The sequence below is a fragment of the Mesoplodon densirostris genome, chromosome 1, assembly GCF_025265405.1.
Source record: "Mesoplodon densirostris isolate mMesDen1 chromosome 1, mMesDen1 primary haplotype, whole genome shotgun sequence".
In the NCBI taxonomy this organism is placed as follows: domain Eukaryota; kingdom Metazoa; phylum Chordata; class Mammalia; order Artiodactyla; family Ziphiidae; genus Mesoplodon; species Mesoplodon densirostris.
Window position 1 is genome coordinate 234,040,855 of NC_082661.1, and position 22,649 is coordinate 234,063,503.

At 43.3% G+C, this 22,649-nt stretch overlaps 1 protein-coding gene across 5 annotated transcripts in view; it reads right to left on the reverse strand.

Moving 5' to 3' along the window:
* Positions 1-22,441, reverse strand: part of SH3D19 (SH3 domain containing 19) — a 171,867-nt gene extending 149,426 nt beyond the window's left edge. For all 5 annotated transcript variants that reach the window (XM_060116266.1, XM_060116256.1, XM_060116303.1 and 2 more), the window contains exon 1: positions 22,068-22,441. In XM_060116266.1, coding sequence (XP_059972249.1) covers positions 22,068-22,179 — 112 coding nt within the window. In that variant the 5' untranslated portion in view covers positions 22,180-22,441. The remainder of the gene's footprint in view (positions 1-22,067) is intronic.
* Between the last annotated feature and the right edge of the window lie 208 nt (positions 22,442-22,649).

The following is a 22,649-nucleotide window of genomic DNA, read 5'->3' on the forward strand; positions in this document are numbered from 1 at the left end:
TGGAACGTAAACCTTTTGGAGACACCAGGCCATTCAAGTGGGAAGAAAGGGATAACTATAGAAGAAGACCACATGACCTCACTAACCTGACCACTACTGGCTGGACTTACGAGGGATGAGCACCTGACTTAAGAGCTGCCTAGCAGGTAGGGGGGCAGGTTGGCCTAGCAACTTACCCAACAGATGCACTAAATACTAGACAACCCAACAGACTCCTTCTCATGGGAAGTCTGAAAATGGGCCCTATAGTATGTCCGTGTGCAATCAACAATATTAAGTGCCCACCATGTTCCAGGCACGTTCTAGGAACTGAGGATACCGCAACATATACAGGGCACCAAGCCTGCCTTCAAGGAGTTTACATTCCAGTGGGGGAGAGAGACAATAACCAAATGCAAAATACAGTCCTCCCTCAGGAGCCACTGGGGTTTGTTCCAGTACCTCCAGGGATACCAATATCTGCAGATGCTCAAGTTCCTTCTATAAAATGGCATAGTAAGCTGACCCTCCAAATCTGTGGGCTCCACGTTCATGGATTCAACCAATCCACAGATGTAAAACTCTGGTTACGGAGTGCCAACTGTAAATGTTTATTATAATGTCAAGTACAAGAAAGTCTGATAAAGGAAGATGACACAGAAGCAGCAGATAAGGTATCAGGGTGTGGGACTCCACTTTAGGTCAGGTGGTCAAGGAAGTTTCTCTAAGGAGGTGACATTTACAGAGGCCTGCATGAAGGAGGGAAGCAAAACAAATACCTGAGAAAGAACCTTCCAGGTAGACAGAACAGCAAGTATAAAGGTCCTGAGGCGGGAGGATGAGTTAGCACATGGCTGTGTGTGTGTGAGTTAGAACTGAGGTCACTGCTGGGCGGAGGCGGCGGGGGAGACAGGGCTGGGACTTGGGAGCACAGGGGGAGCAGCACCCTAGGAGCCGCAGTAAGGGCTCTGAATCGCATTCTCCGTGGGATGGGAAGGTACTGAGGGCTGAGAGCCGGGGAATGATCAAAGAAGAGAAGACCAGAAGATCCCACAGTGCTGCTCATGGGAGTCTGCAGAGGCTGTGAGGGAGCCAGGGTGGTACCCAGGGTAGCTGGATGGCAGCAGAATTAGACAAGCAGCAGAGAGAAAGACAATCAACCCCAGTGAGCTAACAAGCAAAACACTAGAGGACTACGGCACCTGAACATCAGTGAGGAAGCTTCGATTCCAGGAGGCTGGGGACTGTTTCTTGCTTTCCCTGTCCCCTACCTGCACCACCCTTATAATAAGGCCCCGTGAACCAAGGTGAAGAAAGGCACAAGGCCAAGTTTTTTTCCATCTACTTTATAATTCATCACTAAGACACCTACCTTACTTCCTATTTGTCTTTTCCCTTCTTACCCAGAGCAATATTCTTCTCACTCCTTCCTCCCAGTTCCACCTCAAGGCCTTATTTAATCTGTTCTCTATACCTGGAATGCCCTTCTCCTGTATACCTCAACCCAATCAATCTGTCGATTAGAAAAGGAGGCAGTGAATATCTGCAAAACACACTGAAAGGACCCTAGGAAATGGTTTTAAAAACTAACAGGGAATGGGTGAAGTATACGGTATGTGAATTATATCTCAATAAAGTATTGTTTAAAAAAATGAGCAGGGAAGTTTTTTTCCTGCTTATACAAAAAACAACTAGTCTATGGTGTATTTAGGGCTTTCTAAAGATCTTCTAAATAATTCTTATGATTGTATTTCAAGAAAAGGCTCAAAATAACTACACACATTTTCTGTTTCCATTGCTAAAACACAAAATATAAAGTGTAACCCAATATATGAGTACAGCAACTGGTAACACATTACTGGAGGACCAAAAAAATCAATAAACATTTGTATTCACAAAACTAAAATGTCACACTTACTGGTAACGAATTTAGTCCATACCACTACTGACCAAATGAGGAGAAAATTAATAGGAATAACTTTACATCTTATTTTGGAGGTGGGCTCAATAGCTTTTCTGCCTTAAAAATCTATTTTAATTTGCAGAATACTTTATTCCTTGGAATATCTGCCTTAATATGCTCCAATTTTCATTTTCTTGTCTTGAGGAATTTTAATTAATGTTGGATTTGCTAAGGTCACATTTAACAAATAAAGCTATACACTAAGGCTGCTGAAATCCAACCAGAATTTTTTTTCCCCCAAAAGTGAGGAAATATAGTTATTTCCAGATCTTCTATTCATATAAGACTATTTCAAGTAATCACCCATTTTTTTTCTTTATTTCATTAAATTGTAAAGTCACCCCCAACATGTAGCAACATTACAGAAAAAGGATTCAGAATAATAAAATGTGGAAGCTTTATTTTTATATTATTTCAACAGTGGGTATTTTACCTTTTCAGATGCTTGGCTTCATCCGGAAGCTATAATATTCTCTACACCAAATTTGACTACATACAGTTTATTCACATACTAGAAATCAGTTGCCTGAGAATTCTGTTAAACGTGTTCCTTCTTCAGGAAGGACGGGAAGGAAGGAGTCATTCAAAGTAACCAGAGATTAATTTTATCCCCTACAGTCAATAATCGAGAGGAAATGTTCACTGTCATAAGAATAAAAAAAGACTGAAACCTTTAATGGGAAATTCTAACTGCTTTCCAGGATAATTATCCTCAACCAACCCAAATTCTCTCCACAGTGTCTTCTACCATGTAAGTCTTCACTTCCCATCTCCATGTGGTTGGAATAAAGTGACTGAGGGCTAGTCCTGTGGCTCTTTGTGCCACTCTTATGACACCTAGCCCACAGTGCATGGCACCATACTTAACTTTGATCATTAACACCCAGGAGTAAAAAGAATAGGATGGGATGAGGCCCTAAGGCTCCAACATGCGAGAGCCATCCTGATTTTAGTGGAAATTAGTGAGAAGAGCACAGATTCTAGACACAGTTGGGTAGGACTGTGATAACGTTTTGATTGGATTTAGATGTGATTCGATGGATTGGATGTGGGTGATGGGAGTGAGGGTGGTAATTGGAATAGGAGGATGGGAAAGATAAAGATTTGAAAAAAGAAATCAAGAATGACTGCTAGGTTAGTGGCCTGAGAGTGGCCACACTATTAAATAAAATGAGGAAGGCTGGAGGAGGAACAGTTTGCTGGGCTATCAAATGCAGTGATAGGCTGAATAATGGCCCCCAAGGATGTCCCTGTCTAATCCCCAAACCTGTAAAGAAGTTACATTACCTGGTAAAAGCAAGTCTGCACATATGATTAAGTACATTGAGATTTGGAGATTACCTTGGATTATCCGGGTGGGCCCAATATAATCACAAATCTTTTTAAAGAGGAATGCAGGAGAGGCAGTCAGAGGTGTTCATGAGACTTTGCAGAAGGATGGAAGCAGAAGGAAGAGAGGAACGAAGATGCTGTGCTGCTGGCTTTGAGGATGGAGCAAGGGGCCACAAGCCAAGGAGTGCAGCTGGCCTACAGAAATTTTAAAAAGGCAAACAGGATTCTCCCTTAGGCCTGGAGATAAAATGCAGCCCTACCAACACCTTGATATTAGCCCAGTGAAATTGATTCCAGACTGCTGACCTCCAGAACTGTAGGACAATTTGTAGCAATTTGTTACAGCAGCAATGGGAAACATACATACATGTTAGATTTGAGATGTCTATTAGATATACAAGTAGAGATGTTGAGGAGGCAGTCTGGAGCTCAGAGAGGGCAGGACTAGAGAAAAAAAATTAGAAGAATCTGTTTGAATTATGGACCCTCTTTCCCACATTACTCTAACCCTGCATCCCAAAAAAGCACTCATGCACAAACACAACATTTTTTCATGAAATTTCAAGATGGTCAAGAATCTCTGTACTCATGGAACCTCTAGAATAGTGTAAGTAATCACAAAGCAGCCTGTTCTAACTCTGATGATTGTTCCCTCCCTAAGGAGGAGGAAACCAAGTAACTCTTCATTTAAAAAAAAAATCTTTTAGGGCCTCCCTGGTGGCGCAGTGGTTAAGAGTCCGCCTGCCGATGCAGGGGATACGGGTTCGTGCCCCGGTCTGGGAGGATCCCATATGCCGCGGAGCGGCTGGGCCCGTGAGCCATGGCCGCTGGGCCTGCGCATCCGGAGCCTGTGCTCTGCAACGGGGGAGGCCACAACAGTGAGAGGCCCGCGTACCGCAAAAACAAAAACAAAAAAAAAAAAAAACAAAAAAAAAAAAAAAAAAATCTTTTAAAAAATATTGTTTTTCCTAGTTCTTCTTATTAAAAAAAACCCCACAATGTTATAGAAATATCTAACATAGGAAGTTCAAATCCCCATGTACCCACTGTGTTCATCACTATCACCCTTTACATGTTCTCCTCTTGCTTAAAGATGTGGCCAACATACCTCTGACTCCTTTTTAAATGTTTATACAGATATACAGGTTTTTTTAAACCTTGCTTTTTTCTTTGATTAAGCTTGCTTTTTAAAGTTAGCTTATGATAACAGAAAGCTGGTTACAACAACTGCAAAGCTTCAGAGTTGAGACTTTTGATTTCTTCTGTTAAAAATTCCACATAACTAGGCTAGATAAAAAGAAGGATAGCAGTTGGTTGATCAAAGAAATTTTGTGTCAATGAATTTTAAATAATGAAAACATTTTTGCCTGAAAAATTAAAATCACTGGAGCTTCTTCAAAGGCAAGTATTTGGATTTCTCCTATGCCCCTATGAGTTCAATGAAGCTATTTTTATTTCTGAAACAGAGAGCTAACATGAAAGACCTAGAGGAGATAGTATTTTTTTAAAATGCATTTGCTTCACTTTCTTTTTTTTTTTTTTTTTTTTTGCGGTACGCGGGCCTCTCACTGTTGTGGCCTCTCCCGTTGCGGAGCACAGGCTCCGGACGTGCAGGCCCAGCGGCCATGGCTCACGGGCCCAGCCACTCCGCGGCATGTGGCATCTTCCCGGACCAGGGCACGAACCCGTGTTCCCTGGATCGGCAGGTGGACTCTCAACCACTGCGCCACCAGGGAAGCCACCTGCTTCACATTCTTTTTGTCTGAAGTTGCTGAGTTGATATCATAAGGAAAAATACGTTAGCTCACTTAAAAGAGGGCCAATAAATGACTAGTTCCAAAATGGGCACATTTTAAACTTCTAAAAGCAGGTCACAAAGAAAGTAAAACAAAACAGTGTCAACCTGCCTTTCTTTGGAGCCGATCTGGCTTTTCCAAGCCCTTCCAAGAAGGGGCAATCCACTGAGCATCAGGAGAGGAGGATCCTCAATACTGTACACAGTCAGCTTTGCACAATGCTTTTTATCAAGTGTTTGAATCTCTACAAGTGAAAAACATCTACCAAATACTATGTGAGTTCATAAAATATGCTCTAGAAAAATCTTTCTAAAAGAAAGATTATATTTTTCCAGCCATGAATGTAAGCTAAGTATAAGAGGACAGACCTGGGAATTCCCAGAAAAAAATAAAGCAAAAAAAGGTTCAAGGCCATGCTAAGAAATTTGAGCTTTAAGGAGAAGATTAAATAGGACATTGAAAGGTTTTAACGCAGAATAACATGATCAGTTTGCATTTTAGAAAGATCACTTCAGTGGTTGTGTAGAGAATGGATTACAGAGAAGCAAGTCAGGAGGTAGAAAGGCTAGTTAGTTACAAGGCTGCTGTGAATGGAGAGAGATGCCCGGACAAGGATGATAGCGATGAGGATGGAGGGAAGAGGACTTAGTCAAGGGCTACCTCGGGGCTGTATTCAATAGACTCCGGTAACTGACTGGTTAGATATAAGTAATCATGGGGAGGGAAGAAGTTAAGAACTTCACCCAGGCAGCTTGAGTTGTGTCATTATATGGAACCTTGGAGAAGATAGCGTAGGGGTGAGAATTATACGTTAAAGACATCAGGAATCTATAAAAGAGAAATCCAAACAGATATTACATTCTTACGATGAGCATTTATTAAATAAGCACATTGAGAGATTTAGAATATATTCCAAAAGCTCAACGGGCCAATTTCTAGTTACTTGTTAATTGCAGAGAGTTCATGAAAAATATAACACACAAAGAATTCTGAGACCAAGGTTTTGCCATTAGTTTCAGTCTGCTCACACCAGGGAGCCCTTAAGGAGGCTGTGGGAGATGGCGTTGTTCCCAGTGTTCCACAGCTCTCCCTGCAGAAGGATGAGCCACCCACTCGAGGTACCAGGTGACTTGCAGGGCATCCTACAGAAGGATTAGCCTTCCCTGAACCACTAACACCCAGTTGGCTAAAGAAATGTGAGTAGAAGTAATATGTGCCACTTCTGAGCAGAAGTTTTAAAAGCTGGCACATCGTTTGTCCATTGCTCCTTTTCCCAGTTAGGAACTGCTCCTCCAGCCAGGATCCCAGAATGAAGAAGACAAGTAAGGCTGAGCTGTAGCTCACCAGCTGAACATACCTGTCATAAGATACTGAGCTTTAAAAAAAAAAAGATACTGAGCTTTAGAGGTGGTTTGTAACCACAGCATTAACAAAATATGCCAGACGTATGATGGATATAGGTGTTTAACAAATAACAATGTATAATTTGTATTTCCCCTCCTCCAGTTGAATTTTTCTGGTGATCTGCTAAGAAGCAATCTGATGGGAAAAAAGAAATAGTTGGCCCAAATATCCCAAAACTGAAACAGAGAATTTTTAACCTGAAAGAAAAGCTGATAGTCTGGAGTCAGCAAACTTCTTCCGTTAAGGGATAAACAGAAAATATTTTAGGCTCACAAGCCATACAGACTCTGTTGCAACTACTCAACTCTGCAGATATGGCACAAAAGCAGCCATAGACAATATATAAAAGAATGTGTGTGGCTGTGTTCCAATAAAACTTTATTTACCAAAACAGGCAGTGAGCCAGATTTGGTTTCCAGATCCCTGGTCTAAATCCTTCATATTGTCAATGAGGAATCTAAGACCTAGAGAGATTAAATCAAGGACGTACAGCTAGCTGGCTGGTGGCAAGTTGAGCATTACAATGCAGGTCTCCTCAATCTATTGCTTTAGAACAGGTTCTGTTGCCTGACAACTTGGAGATGAAATACACAGCAAAAAATAAGGCGGAGAACGCTAAGGGTAGGTTTTGATTATGTTAAACAGCTTTCAACAGTGTGGTTATAAATGAGGATTTGCTTTTCAAGTGATTATGGCTTTCATAAAAACAAGTGAGGGCTTCCTTGGTGGCGCAGTGGTTGAGAGTCCGCCTGCCGATGCAGGGGACATGGGTTCGTGCCCCGGTACGGGAAGATCCCACATGCCACGGAGCGGCTGGGCCCGTGGGCCATGGCCGCTGGGCCTGCGCGTCCGGAGCCTGTGCTCCGCAACGGGAGGGGCCACAGCGGTGAGAGGCCTGAGTATCGCAAAAAAAAAAAAAAAAAAAAAAAAAAAAAACAAGTGAATGTCATAAGATGGAATAGGTGAACGAATGATAAATTAGCCAGTGTTTGAAAAATGATCTTCAGAGGAAACGCAATTATATACTTCCTTCCTACTATCATTTTCTCCAATACTTATCAATCATTTCTTTTATCAACAGGACAGCATTTGCTATGATCACTACAGTAACTCATCTTAAGGCAAAATAGGTTTTAAAACATACCACAAAATGAGCAACAAATACACTAGACCAGCAGGCAATTATTTCACATGGTATTTTTCATTTATTTTCCTTTCTTTTAATTTCCAAAGCAATACTCATTGGAGGAAACTCAATACAGAAATATTTTAAGTTACACACTCCACACTCTCCTCAATTCCACTACCCAGTGTTAATACATGACTGATTTATAGCAGGAGAGGGCAATAAAGCTACCTTCTCTAAGTCATTCTTTCAAAAACAAAGAGGAATATAGGTTTCCTGACCAGACATCCCTTGAAAATCATGTTTTAAAAAGCAACAGACGGGTCAGGTGTGGTCTGTGGCCTGGAATTGAGAAAAGCAAGCTGCCTATGCAGAGTTTAAATGGAGGGTCTTGACCCCAGCACTGTAACCAGATGAGTGCGGCTCCTCGAATACCTTGATGATGCTACTGTAGGATGTGCAAACACTTCAAAAATGAGTAAGACTATCCATACTTTCTCTTTTGATATTTTATTGGGAAAACGTGGGCCAATTTGCTCGTAAAAAGACCAACAATCTTAATCAGTTTTTCTTTTAATCCATACTTGAGGGACATCAGTGACAATGGCAGAATAAAGAACTCCAAAAGTCTGTCCTCCATAAAAGCAATTTAAAACTGGCAGAGGGCTTCCCTGGTGGCGCAGTGGTTGAGAGTCCGCCTGCCGATGCAGGGGACATGGGTACATGCCCCGGTCTGGGAAGATCCCACATGCCGCGGAGCGGCTGGGCCCGTGAGCCATGGCCACTGAGCCTGTGCGTCTGGAGACTGTGCTCCGCAACGGGAGAGGCCACAACAGTGAGAGGCCTGCATACCGCAACAAACAAACAAACAAACAAAAAACTGGCAGAAACTGGCAGAATCAACTCTTTTTGAACACTGAAAACTAACCAAAAGCTTACAGCAACCACTTGATGCACTTAAGTACAGTGAAATACTTAATCAAGGAAAACTAGCTGGGTTTTGGTTGCAGTAGCAAGTTTTGTGGCATTTTAACTTACCCTGGTCCCATCCCCCATTCTCCAGCTCAGTGGAAGCCTTGAAAATAATAGCCTGCCCTCTTGGTACTGGTACCAGTACCAGTACCAGAGGGAGCAGAAAAGACCTCATTCACAAAGCATTATAATAATTTGTTTTGACTTGTCCGGTGGAACCCTGGAAGACCAGCACAAAAGACTTGCCTTTATCTTGCCTAACTCAAAACTCTCCAAGTGCTGAAAAGTGGCTAGCTCGAGAAAGCTTATTGAAATCATTTACAGGCAAATAAATATATTTGTTGCTGCTGCATGAGGCATGGATAATAGTTGGGGCAAACAACAGACTAACCAAAGAAGTTGGGGGGAAAGGCTGAAGGATGAGATGCTTTGGGAAATAAGGGCTTTGAAAAGCTCCCACATATTCCTAGGAATCTAGAAGTCCATGTGCATTCCCAGGGTGAGTGCATGCTCAGAAAGAATCTGAGAGGGCCCTAACCTCTCAGCTCTGGCTGAACTACAGGCTCTGCACAAGCAGAAAGTGAAGGCTAAGGTTAGTTGTACACTGCTTGGCTGAGAGCTGAAGGTGTGCTGTGATACACACACAGAGCCCCCCTGCAAAGACTGGGAGATTTTTTTCTGGTTCTAGGCATTCATTTAAGGTAAACTCTGTCCAAGCACTAGCTGACCACTACGCTAATGAAACTGAGACTTCAGTGCCACACATCACACAAAAATTACACACTCTACAAAATTAATTCAGAAAAATCACTAGACAAGCAACAACAATCATAATAGGCAGCAATAACAAACCCTGGGGAGGTAGAAGAATCTGATTCCACAGTTGCTACACTGCAATATTCAAAATGCCCAGTTTTCAACAAAAAATGATGAGGCACACAAAGAAACAAGAAAGTAATGGCCCGTGCACAGAAAAAGAAAAAAAAAAAAGCAATCAATATAAACAGTTCCTGTGGAAGCCCAGATATTGGACTTACTAGACAAAGACTTTAAATCAGCTATTTCAGATATATTCGAAGAGCTAAAGACACTGTTAACAGAATGAAAAAATAAACTGAAGACTAGGAGAAATAGTTTCATATCCCATATCCAACAAAAAATTTGAATGCAAAATATATAAAGAACTCTTTAAACTTCCGTAATATGAAAACAAACAACCCAATTTTTAAATGTGCAAAGATTTGAACATTCTTCACCAACGATGACAAAATGGATGGCAATTAACCACATGAAAAGATGCTCAACATCATTATCCATTAAGGAAACACACATTAAAGCCACAACAAAGTATCACTACACATCTGTCGGAAAGGCTAAAACAAAAACAAAAGCAAACGAGAAAAACCTGATAATACCAAGTGCTGATGAGGGTGTGGAGCAACTGGAACTCTCATTCATTGCTCATAATAATGCAAAATGGTATAGCACCACTCTGGAAAACAGTTTGGCAGTTTCCTGTAAAGTTAAGCATACACTTACATATTACCCATTAAACCAATATCTAGGTACTTAAACCAAAGAAATAAAAACTTGTGTTTATGCAAAAACCTGTATGTTTACAGCAGCTTATTCATAAATACCAAAACCTGAAAATCACCTAAATATCCTTTATCAGGTAAATGGATAAACAAACTGTGGTGCATTAATACAATGGAATACTACTCAGCAGCAAAAGGGAACAAACTATTGATACAGTTAACAACATGAATGAATCTCCACAACAATGTGCTGGGTGAAATGATTCCATTTATATCATATTCTGGAAAAGGCAAAACTACAGAGACATAGAACAGATCAGGGGTTAAACGGTGTAGAGAAGATATGACTGCAAGAGGCAGCATAGGAATTTCGAGGTGATGAAACTGTTCTGTATTCTGACTATGGGGGTGGTTACAAGAATCTGTACGTGTATCACAGCTCACAGAACTACGTACCCAAAAGAAGTCACCTTTACTGTATGTAAATTTAAAAATTAAGGAGAAAAAAGACTGCAGGGCTTCAAATCCCAGCTCTATTTCTCTTTGCCTCGTTGTTCTTATTAAAAACAACCTGACTTTCTGTGTTGTTAAAGGATTATGTGAGTTCCTGGCATACACTAAGCATTAAATTGGTGAGTGATCAATAAAATGTTTTGTTCAGACATGCTAAAAAGTTGGTACTTTAAAAAAAACCCCATTGCAAGAGAAAGAAATCTAGTTTTTAATTTAAAGAGCAAAGAATTGAAGAATATTGGGATTAAAACCCCTAATTCTTCATCACCTTCATTAAACATTCATTGGAAACCTATGAGGTGATCAGTATCAAATTACGTTCTTCAAGGTTTACAGAATCCTTGAGCTCAAGGAGCTACTGAAAGGCTTGTTCCCAGAGCTACGTGGGTATTGGCCGTGATATTTCACACGAAGAGCAAACGCGCTCCAGTCAACGCTTAGTACTCAATGGTGGGTATCATTGCCTCTCTCCTGGGAAGGTGCCAACTACAAGCTCCTTTTCCCGAGTCAGGGCAGGTCAGCATCCTTGGACTGGGCACTCGCTGAGCTGCGCTACATCCCATCCATCATCAGCCGGGTCCATCCTTCCTCGAAAACATCCTTAACATCCACCCTCCGCCCATTCCGCACAGATAGGGGGTTTGGAGCTTCTTAAGAGGCAGCCGCTGCTGTAAGTAACGGCGACTCCCATCTTCCCAGTGTCTCCCTCTTTACCTGAAAAGTAGCCGCCTTTCCTTGGCCAAACGTCCAAATCCACACTTGACCTTTCAGAGCCGATGCGACTGGGACCCAAGATGGCGGCGCCCTTGGACGGGGAGGGGCCGCTCGCCTCCCAGAGGAGAAACCACCGCGGCCAACGTTACCCTAGAGGGAGGCCCTTAGGAAGGACTCCGAGCGCTGGACTTGACATTCATTTGCCGCCCCTCAGCCCAAAGCCTGACGCCAGCCGTACTGATGCCGCCAAGTGGCAAACATCTAATGCTCATCACTGCTAAAGAGGCAACAAAAGGGCTTCCCTGGTGGCACAGTGGTTGAGAGTCCGCCTGCCGATGAAGGGGACACAGGTTCGTGCCCCGGTCCGGGAAGATCCCACATGCCGCGGAGCGGCTGGGCCCGTGAGCCATGGCTGCTGATCCTGCACGTCCGGAGCCTGTGCTCCGCAACAGCAGAGGCCACAACGGTGAAGAGGCCCGCGTACCGCAAAAAAAAAAAAAAAAAAAAAAAAATGTAATCAAACAAACAATAAAGACAACATTACATCATTAAAAAAATTCTATTCTATTTGACAGACGTGCATTGAATATATGTGCCAGGCACTGTTCTGTGTTATGGGGCTATAACAATGAACAACATAAATCTTCCCTCGTGGAACTCATTACTGAAAGTGTCCGCATGGAACCTGCCAATTTTACCTTCTCTCCATTCTAAGAAACCTCAGAACACCCCCCGGGCCCAGAGTCCCAACTGACAGAATCAGCTGCAGGCGATTCTCAAATTCTCGTGTGGGTACCACAAGACCCTACCATCCCCTCCGGGAGAAGGGACCAGGGAGGGGCCTGAAAAGTTGGCTACTATATACTTTGTCTTTAGCCTCTGAGGTCAACCAGCATGAGACCCCTGCCCCCAAGGGGCACTCTGTGCAGGACCCTGACTGGCCAGCCTACTTAAGAGTCTCTTTCTCAGGGAGGCTGACTGTAAGAAAAACAAGAGTCAATTATTCAAGTAAGTTCAGAAGCCACGGAAGGACACAGAAGTGAACTGAGTCACCAGAATGGTGGTGTTAGTAACGTAAAGAATAACAGCCTTCCCAGCTTACAAAGGAATGTTCTCTGGGGTAAATATTTGCTGTCGGTTTCCTAGAGCTACTCTTATTTCCAAATGACTTCCAAGGCTACTTCCTGTGTCTTCCAACTTACTGGAATATCCTTATAAGCTGCCTCCTGTCAGCTGAGGCTAGCAGAACGGACCTCTATTTCTTGCAATCTGAAAGAACGTTAACTGTCACATACGTTGCTTTCCAGTTACTTCAATGATAGGTCCTTACATCATGCTTTACGTGGAATCTTCTTAGGCTATGGATAACAGGGGGACTGAATAAAATCCATGTAGAAAATGCATGGTGGATTCCATTTATTTATTCTGTTTGACTAAAAGGCATCACAACATTAATTACTTATGATGGAAAAATATTACAGTTCAAATTACAAGAAAGCACACTGAAACCACTCAACATCACATTTTTTTAATAGGACATTAAGCCAGTGAGTCTCACCTCACATAGCACTCCCAAAATACAGTTCTCTAGATACTATTCCAAAAGTAATTAATCAGGAAAATCTGAGGGTGGGGTCATGAGTATAGGTCTTTTGAAAAACTCCTCAGTTAATTCTGATGCCCAGCAGCACTGAGAACCCTGGCACTGAGGTAGAGGTAATTGAGTACCTTGTAACTCAAAGTGTGGTCCAGAGACCAGTAGCAGCAGCATCACCTGGAACTTGTTAGAAATGCAAAATCTCAGGCTCCACCCCAAACCTACTAAATCAAGATCTGCATCCTTACAAGATCCTCAGGTGATCTGTAGGCATATTAAAGTTTGAGAAGCACTGTTTAAAGGTCCCATTGCTACAGAAATGTGAGAAATACCGCACCACGTTTTAAAGTGGAATGCCTCAAGAAGAAAGGAGAAACAGGAATAGAGCAGCATAACAGATAAGATGTTTGTGATATTAGGCATTTCACGTTATTAAGCATCTAATTAAGAGTAGTAATATTCAAACACAAGTCTGCACCTTTTAAAACTCGAAATACCACGCCTTATTCCAAATGAATTTCACTTACAAACCACACCTTCCACTGGCAAGAGTTATACCTCAACGGAGTGACACAAATCTACCTTATAATCTCCAGGTAGCTCAGCTCCACTGAGCTAGTGTGTATTGAGGGGGAGTCCTTCTGAGGAAATAAAGAAACAAGGGTGGTGGGCTTCCCTGGTGGCGCAGCGGTTGAGAGTCCACCTGCCGATGCAGGGGACACGGGTTCGTGCCCCAGTCCGGGAAGATCCCACGTGCCGCGGAGCGGCTGGGCCCGTGAGCCATGGCCGCTGAGCCTGCGTGTCCGGAGCCTGTGCTCCGCAACGGGAGGGGCCACGGCAGTGAGAGGCCCGCGTACCACACACACTCGAAAAAGAAACAAGGGTGGTGACAAAGCAAGAAAGGGTCATTTACATGGGTGACCCCATGCTGAGGGAGGGGCCTTCCAGTTTTTTGTGAACACCTCCGTACTAGTTTCAAAGGACTCTTTGGAAATGGTGATATTTATTGCCAGAAAAACGAATTCTCCACATGTGCAAACGTTTTCTTCTGTGCCTTGTTCTTTGCCGGCTCTCAGAAAAAGCATTTAGCTTTCTTCCAGTAGAGCGATTCCTTGATTAATGTATCTTCAGAAAACAACACGCCGGTACACTGAAGGCAGCCGTATCGGAAACAAACTCTGAATCCTACACAGCAGCCCCGGCATGAGTTATACGCTCATCAGTGGTGCCACTGAGAATCTGCTCGTATGCATATCACAGCAGGGACAAAATCACCTCCTGTCACAGCTTCTATTTGTTTGTTCCCTGAGAGGTATTCAGACCTGGCACTCAGCAAAATGACAAAATCAGAAAACTGTTTTCAGATTCCATAGGTTTCCTTTGCAATACCCTTAAACTTGTCCAAGTATGACCATGACCCTCTTCAAGAAATGTACATCCCTCATGAGAACGTGACGTTTAAAAGCATGTTTCCCGTAGTAAACTTGTATTTAGAGAATGAATAATTCCTATTCAAAAGATGCAAAAAGGGAGGGGCCTTTAAGTTATTTGTCCAAGGTCACATTATAATAAAGGACAAAATAGCAACAAGAACCTAGGTAACCTCATGTTAACAAACATAGCCTGGTGGTAAGGAGAGAAAAATATGATCAAGTCAGAACTTTTATCAGTTAGGAATTGCATTCAGCTGCTAATTAAAAGACCTAACAGTGGCTTAAATAAGACAGAGTTTATTTTTTCTTAAACAAAGGAGGAACAGGCAATCAAAAGCTCATATGATGATTCTATTACCACTGGAAACTGAGATTCCACCCATTTTTCTGCTCCACCATTCTCAGCACCTGGCTTGCATCCTCAAGATAACCTCATGACCCAGGATGGCTGCTGTGAGCTACACATCCTTGTTCCTGGTAGGGGGATGGAAGGTTAGGGCAAAAGGATATTCTGTGCAGTTGAGTCCCCTTTAAAGAATTTTTCTAGAAACCATACTCAACAACTTTTTCTTGCCTCTCATTAGTAGGCTGGGTAAAGCAGATTCACAGGTGGGTACCTTGCCACAGTCAGCAATATAGGGTTCCACTGACCAAGGAAGACGAGAATAAATACTGGGTAGGAGTCTGCACAGAATCCTAGTCCATAGCTTTCTAGCTACGTGACCTTGACTAGATTATTTACCCCCTCTGGGTAAACACCCCCTCCGGTTTCTCATCTGCAAAAATGAAGGAAATCATCACGCCTATCTCATAAGATTGGTATGAGGACTAAGTGAGAAAAACACATGGAGAACAATTAGAATGCAGCCTGGGACCGAGCACACAATAAGTGTTAACTCATTATTGTTTGATTATCCTAGTCCAGGGCTTCCCCAAATTCCTCTCATACTCTAACTTCCTCTCCATTTCCAAAATTGTACCTGTTGATACTCTAGTGTGAATGAGTTTTAGTCACAGGTCATCTCAAGTTGGATACTCATTTCATGCCTTCCTTTCTAATTATGAAAGTAAGTGCCAGACAACAGCACACAAGGGATATTCTGGACAGACCTGGGTGGAGGAATTGAGCTTACAGTCCCCAAACGGCAGGGTCTAAACACAATCCCAAGGCAGATGTTTGGAGAACCTGAAGAAACTAAGGTGAGAGTAAAAAAGAATGATATCTCCTGTGCAGAAGAATTCTAAAAGATATATGTAGATATTCTACCCCCAAGGAGGTGGAGCCTAACTCCTTATTCCCTAAGTGTGGGCTCTGCATAGTGACTTCCTTTATTTCCTACAGTATGGTGGTGGTGGGGGCACAGGGAGTGGTAACCTTGGCCTAGAGAAACCTGAAAAACACTCCCTCGGCCAGGAGATCAAAGTCAACATCAACAGTTATAAATGATGTTAATATTAAACCATTAATATGTGGTTAAAATGGTACTTTACCTCCCAAACACCCAAAACTCCAGTCTAAACATGAGAAAAACATCAGACAAATCCCCATAGAGTAACATTCTACAAAATATCTGGTCAGTACTCCTCAACACAGTCAAGGCCATCAAGCACAAGAAAAATCTGAGAAACCATCACAGCCAAGAGGCGCCTGAAGAGACACAACAGCTACATGTGATGTGGTGTCCTGGATGGGATCCTGCAGAGCAGGAAGAAATTAGGTAAAAACTAAGGAGATGTTAGTAACAGGGAAATCTGGATGTGAGGCAGATGGGAACTCTCTGTACTATCTTAACAATTTTTCTGTAAATCTATAAAAGTATTCTAAAAAAAACAAAGTTTATTTAAAAAAAGAAAATAAAACAATGATTTACTGCCTGTACACCCCTCCCCCGCCATGCACCCATCCGCACCCAAAGGCAAGCTCAGAGTCCCTAAGGGTGAGGCCTACAGCTGCTGAGGGGCAGGAATGGATGTTGAACCTTCATACAAACGAGGGGGCCAGGCCTCCTTCCTCCGCACCTTAACCCTGCTCTTTGCTCTGAAGCTACCAGACATATACTTTCATCTTGTACTTAATGGATAATATTTTCATCATACTTATGTTCAGTATTATAAACTCCCCAGAACACATCCCATGTTCTCCACTGATGAAGTGAAGTGCCCATCTTGAAAGGCAGGTCCCTGCGGCACAACTTAAGCTAACGTGACTGCCTTTTCCCCAGTGAGGCGACATCTTGAGTGTGGCACCTTGGGCTTTTCCCTCATCACAAGGAGCCCAGAGAAACACCCCCCAGATCGGACCCTGCACACTGGCAGGCTTCTGTAAACCAAGTCAGAAGTTATTTTCCTCCTCATCCCCTAGAATCATAAAATGTAATGTTGGAAGCCTCATCCTTTCAATTAATAAGGCAAAAACTAAGGCCCAGAAAGATGCTGTAAATTGATGGAGGCTAAAGCTAACTGAGAGAGACCCAAGCCTTCTGAGGATAAGACTCTAAGTACCATTAAATGTAAAGCTGAAACGATCTGAGGGAAAATAGTTGCCCCCAGAATGTAACATGCCAATGACCTTATAGAAGCACTGCATGAATAGTGGCAAAATTAAAAAAAAAAAAATGAAGGGATGCACCCTGGTTAAAAAGAGGATGTAGGGTCATCAACTTACCTTTGATTTGTTGAAATCACTTTGAACACAAATAGTTATGTCACAAGAATGAGCTTTTCATTTGTGATGATGAAGAAAGGGGAAACATCAACGACAAGCCACGTTAAAATAGTTTGTATGGTGCAAGGAATGTCAAATGAAGAACTGGTCTCAGTCTTTCGGGGTCTTGTAAGATGTTTCAAAAAGATGTACGAACTCCAAAGCAAAGCAACTACATTTGATTAGAAATGGTGACGATGCAGTTTTACCTCCTTTTTCTCTGCCAACCTGAAACCCCATAACTATTCCCAAAGGGAGAAAAATGTAGACTCAATGAAGCATCAGATATTTTAACAAAAATATACATAAATAAACACGAATAACTTTACAGGAAGTATTCACTATGTGCCTAGCTATGTTCTAAAGGTATTACATATACTAATTCACTTAATCCTCAAACCCTATGCAATAGGTTTTATTAATATTCCCACTTTACAAATAAAGAATGGATGCACAGAGATGTTAGGTAACTTGCACAAGGTCACACAGTAAGAGGTAAGCCAAGAAATGAACCAAGACTGCCTCGTTCTCTTATGCTAAACTCCACTTGCTAGTCACCATGGACTACTTTATATTCTTATTTATTTCTTTAAAGTATATTAGTCTTACCTTCCTTAATTCTATGACATGTTCTTTAAAAGCAGGGAGCCTATTTTATATATTTCTTTGTATTCCTTGTATTTTCTACACCATTTTGCATACATTTTGTTGACAGGATAACTAGACAGGTCTTCTAAAAGAAGTTGGTGAGTGCAGGATTTTTAAACGACGTGTATATATATCCATAGTTTCTATAGGACTTAAAATAACTTCCTCAAAATAAATTAGACAACTTTGGAATTCTAATAACAAAAACTGTAAGATGGTGGCCCAGAAGAATTAACGCAGTTTTCAAAACTACACAACTTACTAGACAGAGCCACAAACTCTGGGCCATATGACCTAACATGCTATATGAATCAAATTAAAGAAACGACAGTTCGGGCTTCCCTGGTGGTGCAGTGGTTGAGAGTCCGCCTGCCGATGCAGGGGACACGGGTTCGTGCCCTGGTCCGGGAAGATCTCACATGCTGTGGAGTGGCTGGGCCCGTGAGCCATGGCCGCTGAGCCTGCGCATCCGGAGCCTGTGCTCCGCAACGGGAGAGGCCACAGCAGTGAGAGGCCCGCGTACCGCAAAAAAAAAAAAAAAAAAAAGAAACGACAGTTTATGACTTGAAACACCCAAAAGAGGTAACTGAGGTGCAGCTATACCTAGCTGTATTCTTTCAGATTCTTTTAGATTAAGTCTTTTAACACTTCTGAGTCTCAATTTACTCGTCTTTAAAATGGGAATAATAAAAATGTACTTTCTTCCCTCTCAGGTCGTTTTAACAATCAAGTTCCATGAGGCTGTGAAAGCCCCTCCTAAGCAGAAAAGCACCAGATAAATGTAATAAAGTATTTCTAAAAGATAACAAGCAACATGCAGATATAAACGTGTGGAGCATTAAAAGCAATTGACTTGTATTTGCAGCCAGTGGGATAGCTTGGAAAAACATGGACTTTCAGGTCAAACAGACCCGGATTCAAGTCCGCATCCTGCCATTTACTAGCTGCAGGATCTTGGACAAGTCACTTAAGTATTTCTGAGCTTCAATCTTTTTTTTTAAATTTATTTTAAAATATGTATTTATTTATTTTGGCCACACCAGGTCTTAGTTGTGGCATGTGGGATCTTCATGACGGCATGTTTAGTTGCGGCATGTGTAGCTGTGGCATGCAGGATCTTTTAGTTGCGGCATGCGGGCTTCTTAGTTGCAGCATACATGTGGGATCTAGTTCCCTGACCAGGGATCGAACCCGGGCCCCCTGCATTGGGAGCACGGAGTCGTACCCACTTCAACTATAAAACGGAGAAAATAATACCTCCCTCACAGGTGCTAGCATGTACGAAGCAACTGGTTCATAAAGAATACAAAGAATTTTATTCTGTGACCTCATACTGACAATATTAGTTATTTTACTCAAAACACATTGGAGAAGTTATATCTGTTCTAGCATATACCATAAACACATCAACATATAGAGAGAGTACATTTATTTAGTATTTACTAAACCCTATTAAGTGCCTACCACTCTTCCGGGTGATTACCGGAGGACCTAGAATTTTGTATTCCCTGCCCTTTGGATAAACAATATAAAAATGCTGTAGGTCAGTCAGAGGTTCTCAAACCCATTTGAGAGTCTGAAGAAAGCTATGGCACCTCTCCACAAAGGAAGTTAACAAAATTTTAGGAGACAATACAGAAGATACAGGAGAATATCTTCATGACCTTGGGGTAGGGAAAGCATTCTTAACCAAGGGGGACAGCGAGGGGAGGGGGGACACTAACTACAAAGAAAAAGATTCATATATACACCTACGTTAAAATTACAAATGTCCACATCAAAAGAAACCACAAACAAACATTTTTTAAATAAACCACAGAGTGGAAGCAGATTTTGGAACACATGCAACCAACAGAAGTTGAGATTCCTGAGCAAGTAAAGAACTCCAACAAATCAATAAAAAATAAGCAAAAAGTATGATATAAGAATACAAAGAAAAGAAATTACAGCTGCATGCAACAATAGGGATAAATCTTACAAACTTAATATGGAGTGAAAAAAGAATGACACTAAAGAATAATTACAGGATGATGGAACTCACAAGAAGTTGTAAAATAAGCAAAACTAAATAATATTGTATAGGGATGCACAGATAAAACTGTACAGGTAAAACTGCACAGAAAAGCAACGGAATAAAAGTGGTTCCCTCAAGGGGAAGGAAGAAGCCATGACTGGGAGAGAGTAGAGTTTGCTTCGGAGAAATGATAATATTCTATTTCTCAACTTGGGCACAGGTTACAAGAGTTTTACTTTATGATTTACAGGTTTTATATGTTCTCCTGAATGTACATTACAAAGTAAAAAACACATTTCCACAACCACACCTAAATTTAGCATTGAGAGAAGAAGTTCACAGACTCCCTCAAGTCCATAAACCCTAATTTTATGGTGTCAACCTCTGTGAGATCAAGGAAAAATGGAAAATCTTTAGACTGTGAGGTGGTGGAGGGAGGAGGGAGTGGATGAGAACAGGAAAAGTGAAAGATTAGAAAGATGTTAAAAGAAGAAACATGAAGCCTCTGGGTCAGTTCCTACTTTCTCACTTGGAGAGAGAACATCCAGCACAAAACATTACTAACAAATGCCCAAGCTTGGTAAGGAATGCGATGGAGTCTGAAAAACACACGGGAACTAATGAGGGGCAAGAGGAGCACAGCGTGCAAAGAAATGTAAACTTAAATAATGTGTCTCAAAAGAAAGAAGCCCGGTAACGGCCAGTTTAACTCTCTGCCCACTCCATAATATCTCTGCCCCTCACCCCCTAACGGAGACAGGGGACACTAAATGGTTAGAAACTGCAAACACCAATTTCTGCGTGAAAAGGGACACTGTGTCACGTATCAGCAAAATATTATCATGGAACTTAGAAAAGCTTCTGGTAGCCTTGGGAAATTAAGGAACTGGGAAAAACAAATTACAAAATGCCATTTCCACCAGCCTTGGAATAAACACACATTTTGCAACTAAATGATAAATATCTATCTGGATCATATCTAGTCTGACCTCGGGTACAGCTCTGCACAGTACGTAAGTGAAGCTTTTTGCTGAAGGTAAGAGGAGTCCAAGGCGTGTTCAGATCAGTAATTTAACAGAGGAACATCTTTGTAAAGTTTTTTCATTGTATTCTTGCAAGAATTATTTACTCATACCCAGCAATTACCCATTAATTCATTAGGCCTGGGTTTATACTGAACAAAACTATCAGTTATCTTCAAGACAGCTGGTGTTCGTGTGGTTAGTCAAATGCCTCATTTCGATGGAAACAGTAACGGGCAAAAGGAATTATTTTTAAGGCTCCAAGATTGACTATTTCTTCCTGTTCCACTCCAACTCTTTCCTTTCATCCCATTTTCGACCCTCCAGGTGTTCCCCACAGACCCATTATCTTCTTTTAACTCTTCAACTTTCTCTTAGGTTAAGGGAGCCACATAGAAAAGCTGCTCCATGGCTGGGTGGAATGTTCACTGTATTCCACTTTCTAAAGGGTCGTTAATGAATGTTCACATCTGAACCTTTCTCACGGCCTTATCTCCCTTTTGTTGTCACCTCCCTAGGTTTGTTCCTCCCTCTTGTTTTCGGATACCTGGCTTATCCAGTTGGAACCAAAGACCAAAGAATGTCCTCTCTATTCTGTTTAATTGAAAAGCTGCCCGGGAAAGAGGGAAGGGGTGTGGACCTACACTTATTCACTCTTCCGCTTCTGCGCCAAACTATTGATCCGCGCCGCCTTTCCGCACCCCCAAAACACAAGTTACAGGCCCAGAAATGATCAGTCCAAATGAATCGCCTTTTGGAAGTCTATATTCTGGACTGGGGGGTGGGGCTGGGGGTCACCAAGTAACTCTAAAGCAAGTCCTATAGAAAACAGGTGAACTCGGGCGGCTGGGGGTTGGGAGGACAGTCACAGGTCCGAAGTTCAAGAGGCACCGAAACCCGCCTGGACGATTAGCATGTGGTTCGACCCGGTTGCGACAGCGGAGGCAAACCTATCGGGAGGGAGGCATTCTCCACTGGCCTCTGACTCATCCAGAGATAAGTAACCACCCGGGCCACAAGTTCCAAGCCAGCAGCTCGTGGATTTAGTCTGCATGGAAAATTTGTAGGTTCGGCTCCAGGGCCACTAGCAGGTAGAGACAGGTTTGAATTTCCTCGGGCTCGGCCGCAAACTTCGGATGGAGACAGAAAAGCCACTCTCCCTCCCGTTCGCCTCCTAGAGTTAAAGGTGCCAGTCCCCTCCGGGCGGGCGAGGGAGCCGCCGGCGTCCGGGGCAGGACCTGCGCGGCCCCGGGACGCCCAGCCCTGGGTCCCCGGTGCCCCGGTCCCCCCTCACGCTGCCCGCGCCCCTCACCTGCGGCCGAGTGGCCCGACAGCGCACGGCCCCGGGCGCGGCGCGGGCCCCCGAGCTCCCGGCGCTCGTGCAGCTCTTCGTCCTCGTCCTCCAGCCGCCGGCCTTCAGCCATCGACGAGCTGCGGGCCCCGCGCACCGGCCGCCAGCTCCGGGAGTCCCGCGCCAGCAGCCTCCGGGCCTGGGAGGAGGCCCGGGGAGGAGAAGGCGGCGGCGGCGGCGGCGGAAGCGGCTACCTCCGCGGCTCCACCTGCAGCCCGCGGGGGAGAGGCCGGGCGCGGACCGAGCAGGTTTCCCCGCCTCCTCGCGCGCCCCGGCGGCCTCCTTCTCCCGGCTCTGCCTCTCCCACTCTCTTCCCCCTTCCTCTCTCCGTTAGCCCGCCCCGCAGAGCTGGAGCCGGGATCGGGCGGGGTCTGGCCGGGCCTCGCCTCCTCGGGGAGGGGTTACCAGCCGCCGAGGCTGCCCCAGAGCCGCACGCGCTGCAACCACCCGCTCCACCAAAACAAACGTGTGCAAAATAAATAAACCGGATAGGAAGGGGGGAAAGAGGAGGCGGCCTGGCCTCTTCCTGCCCTTTCACAGTAT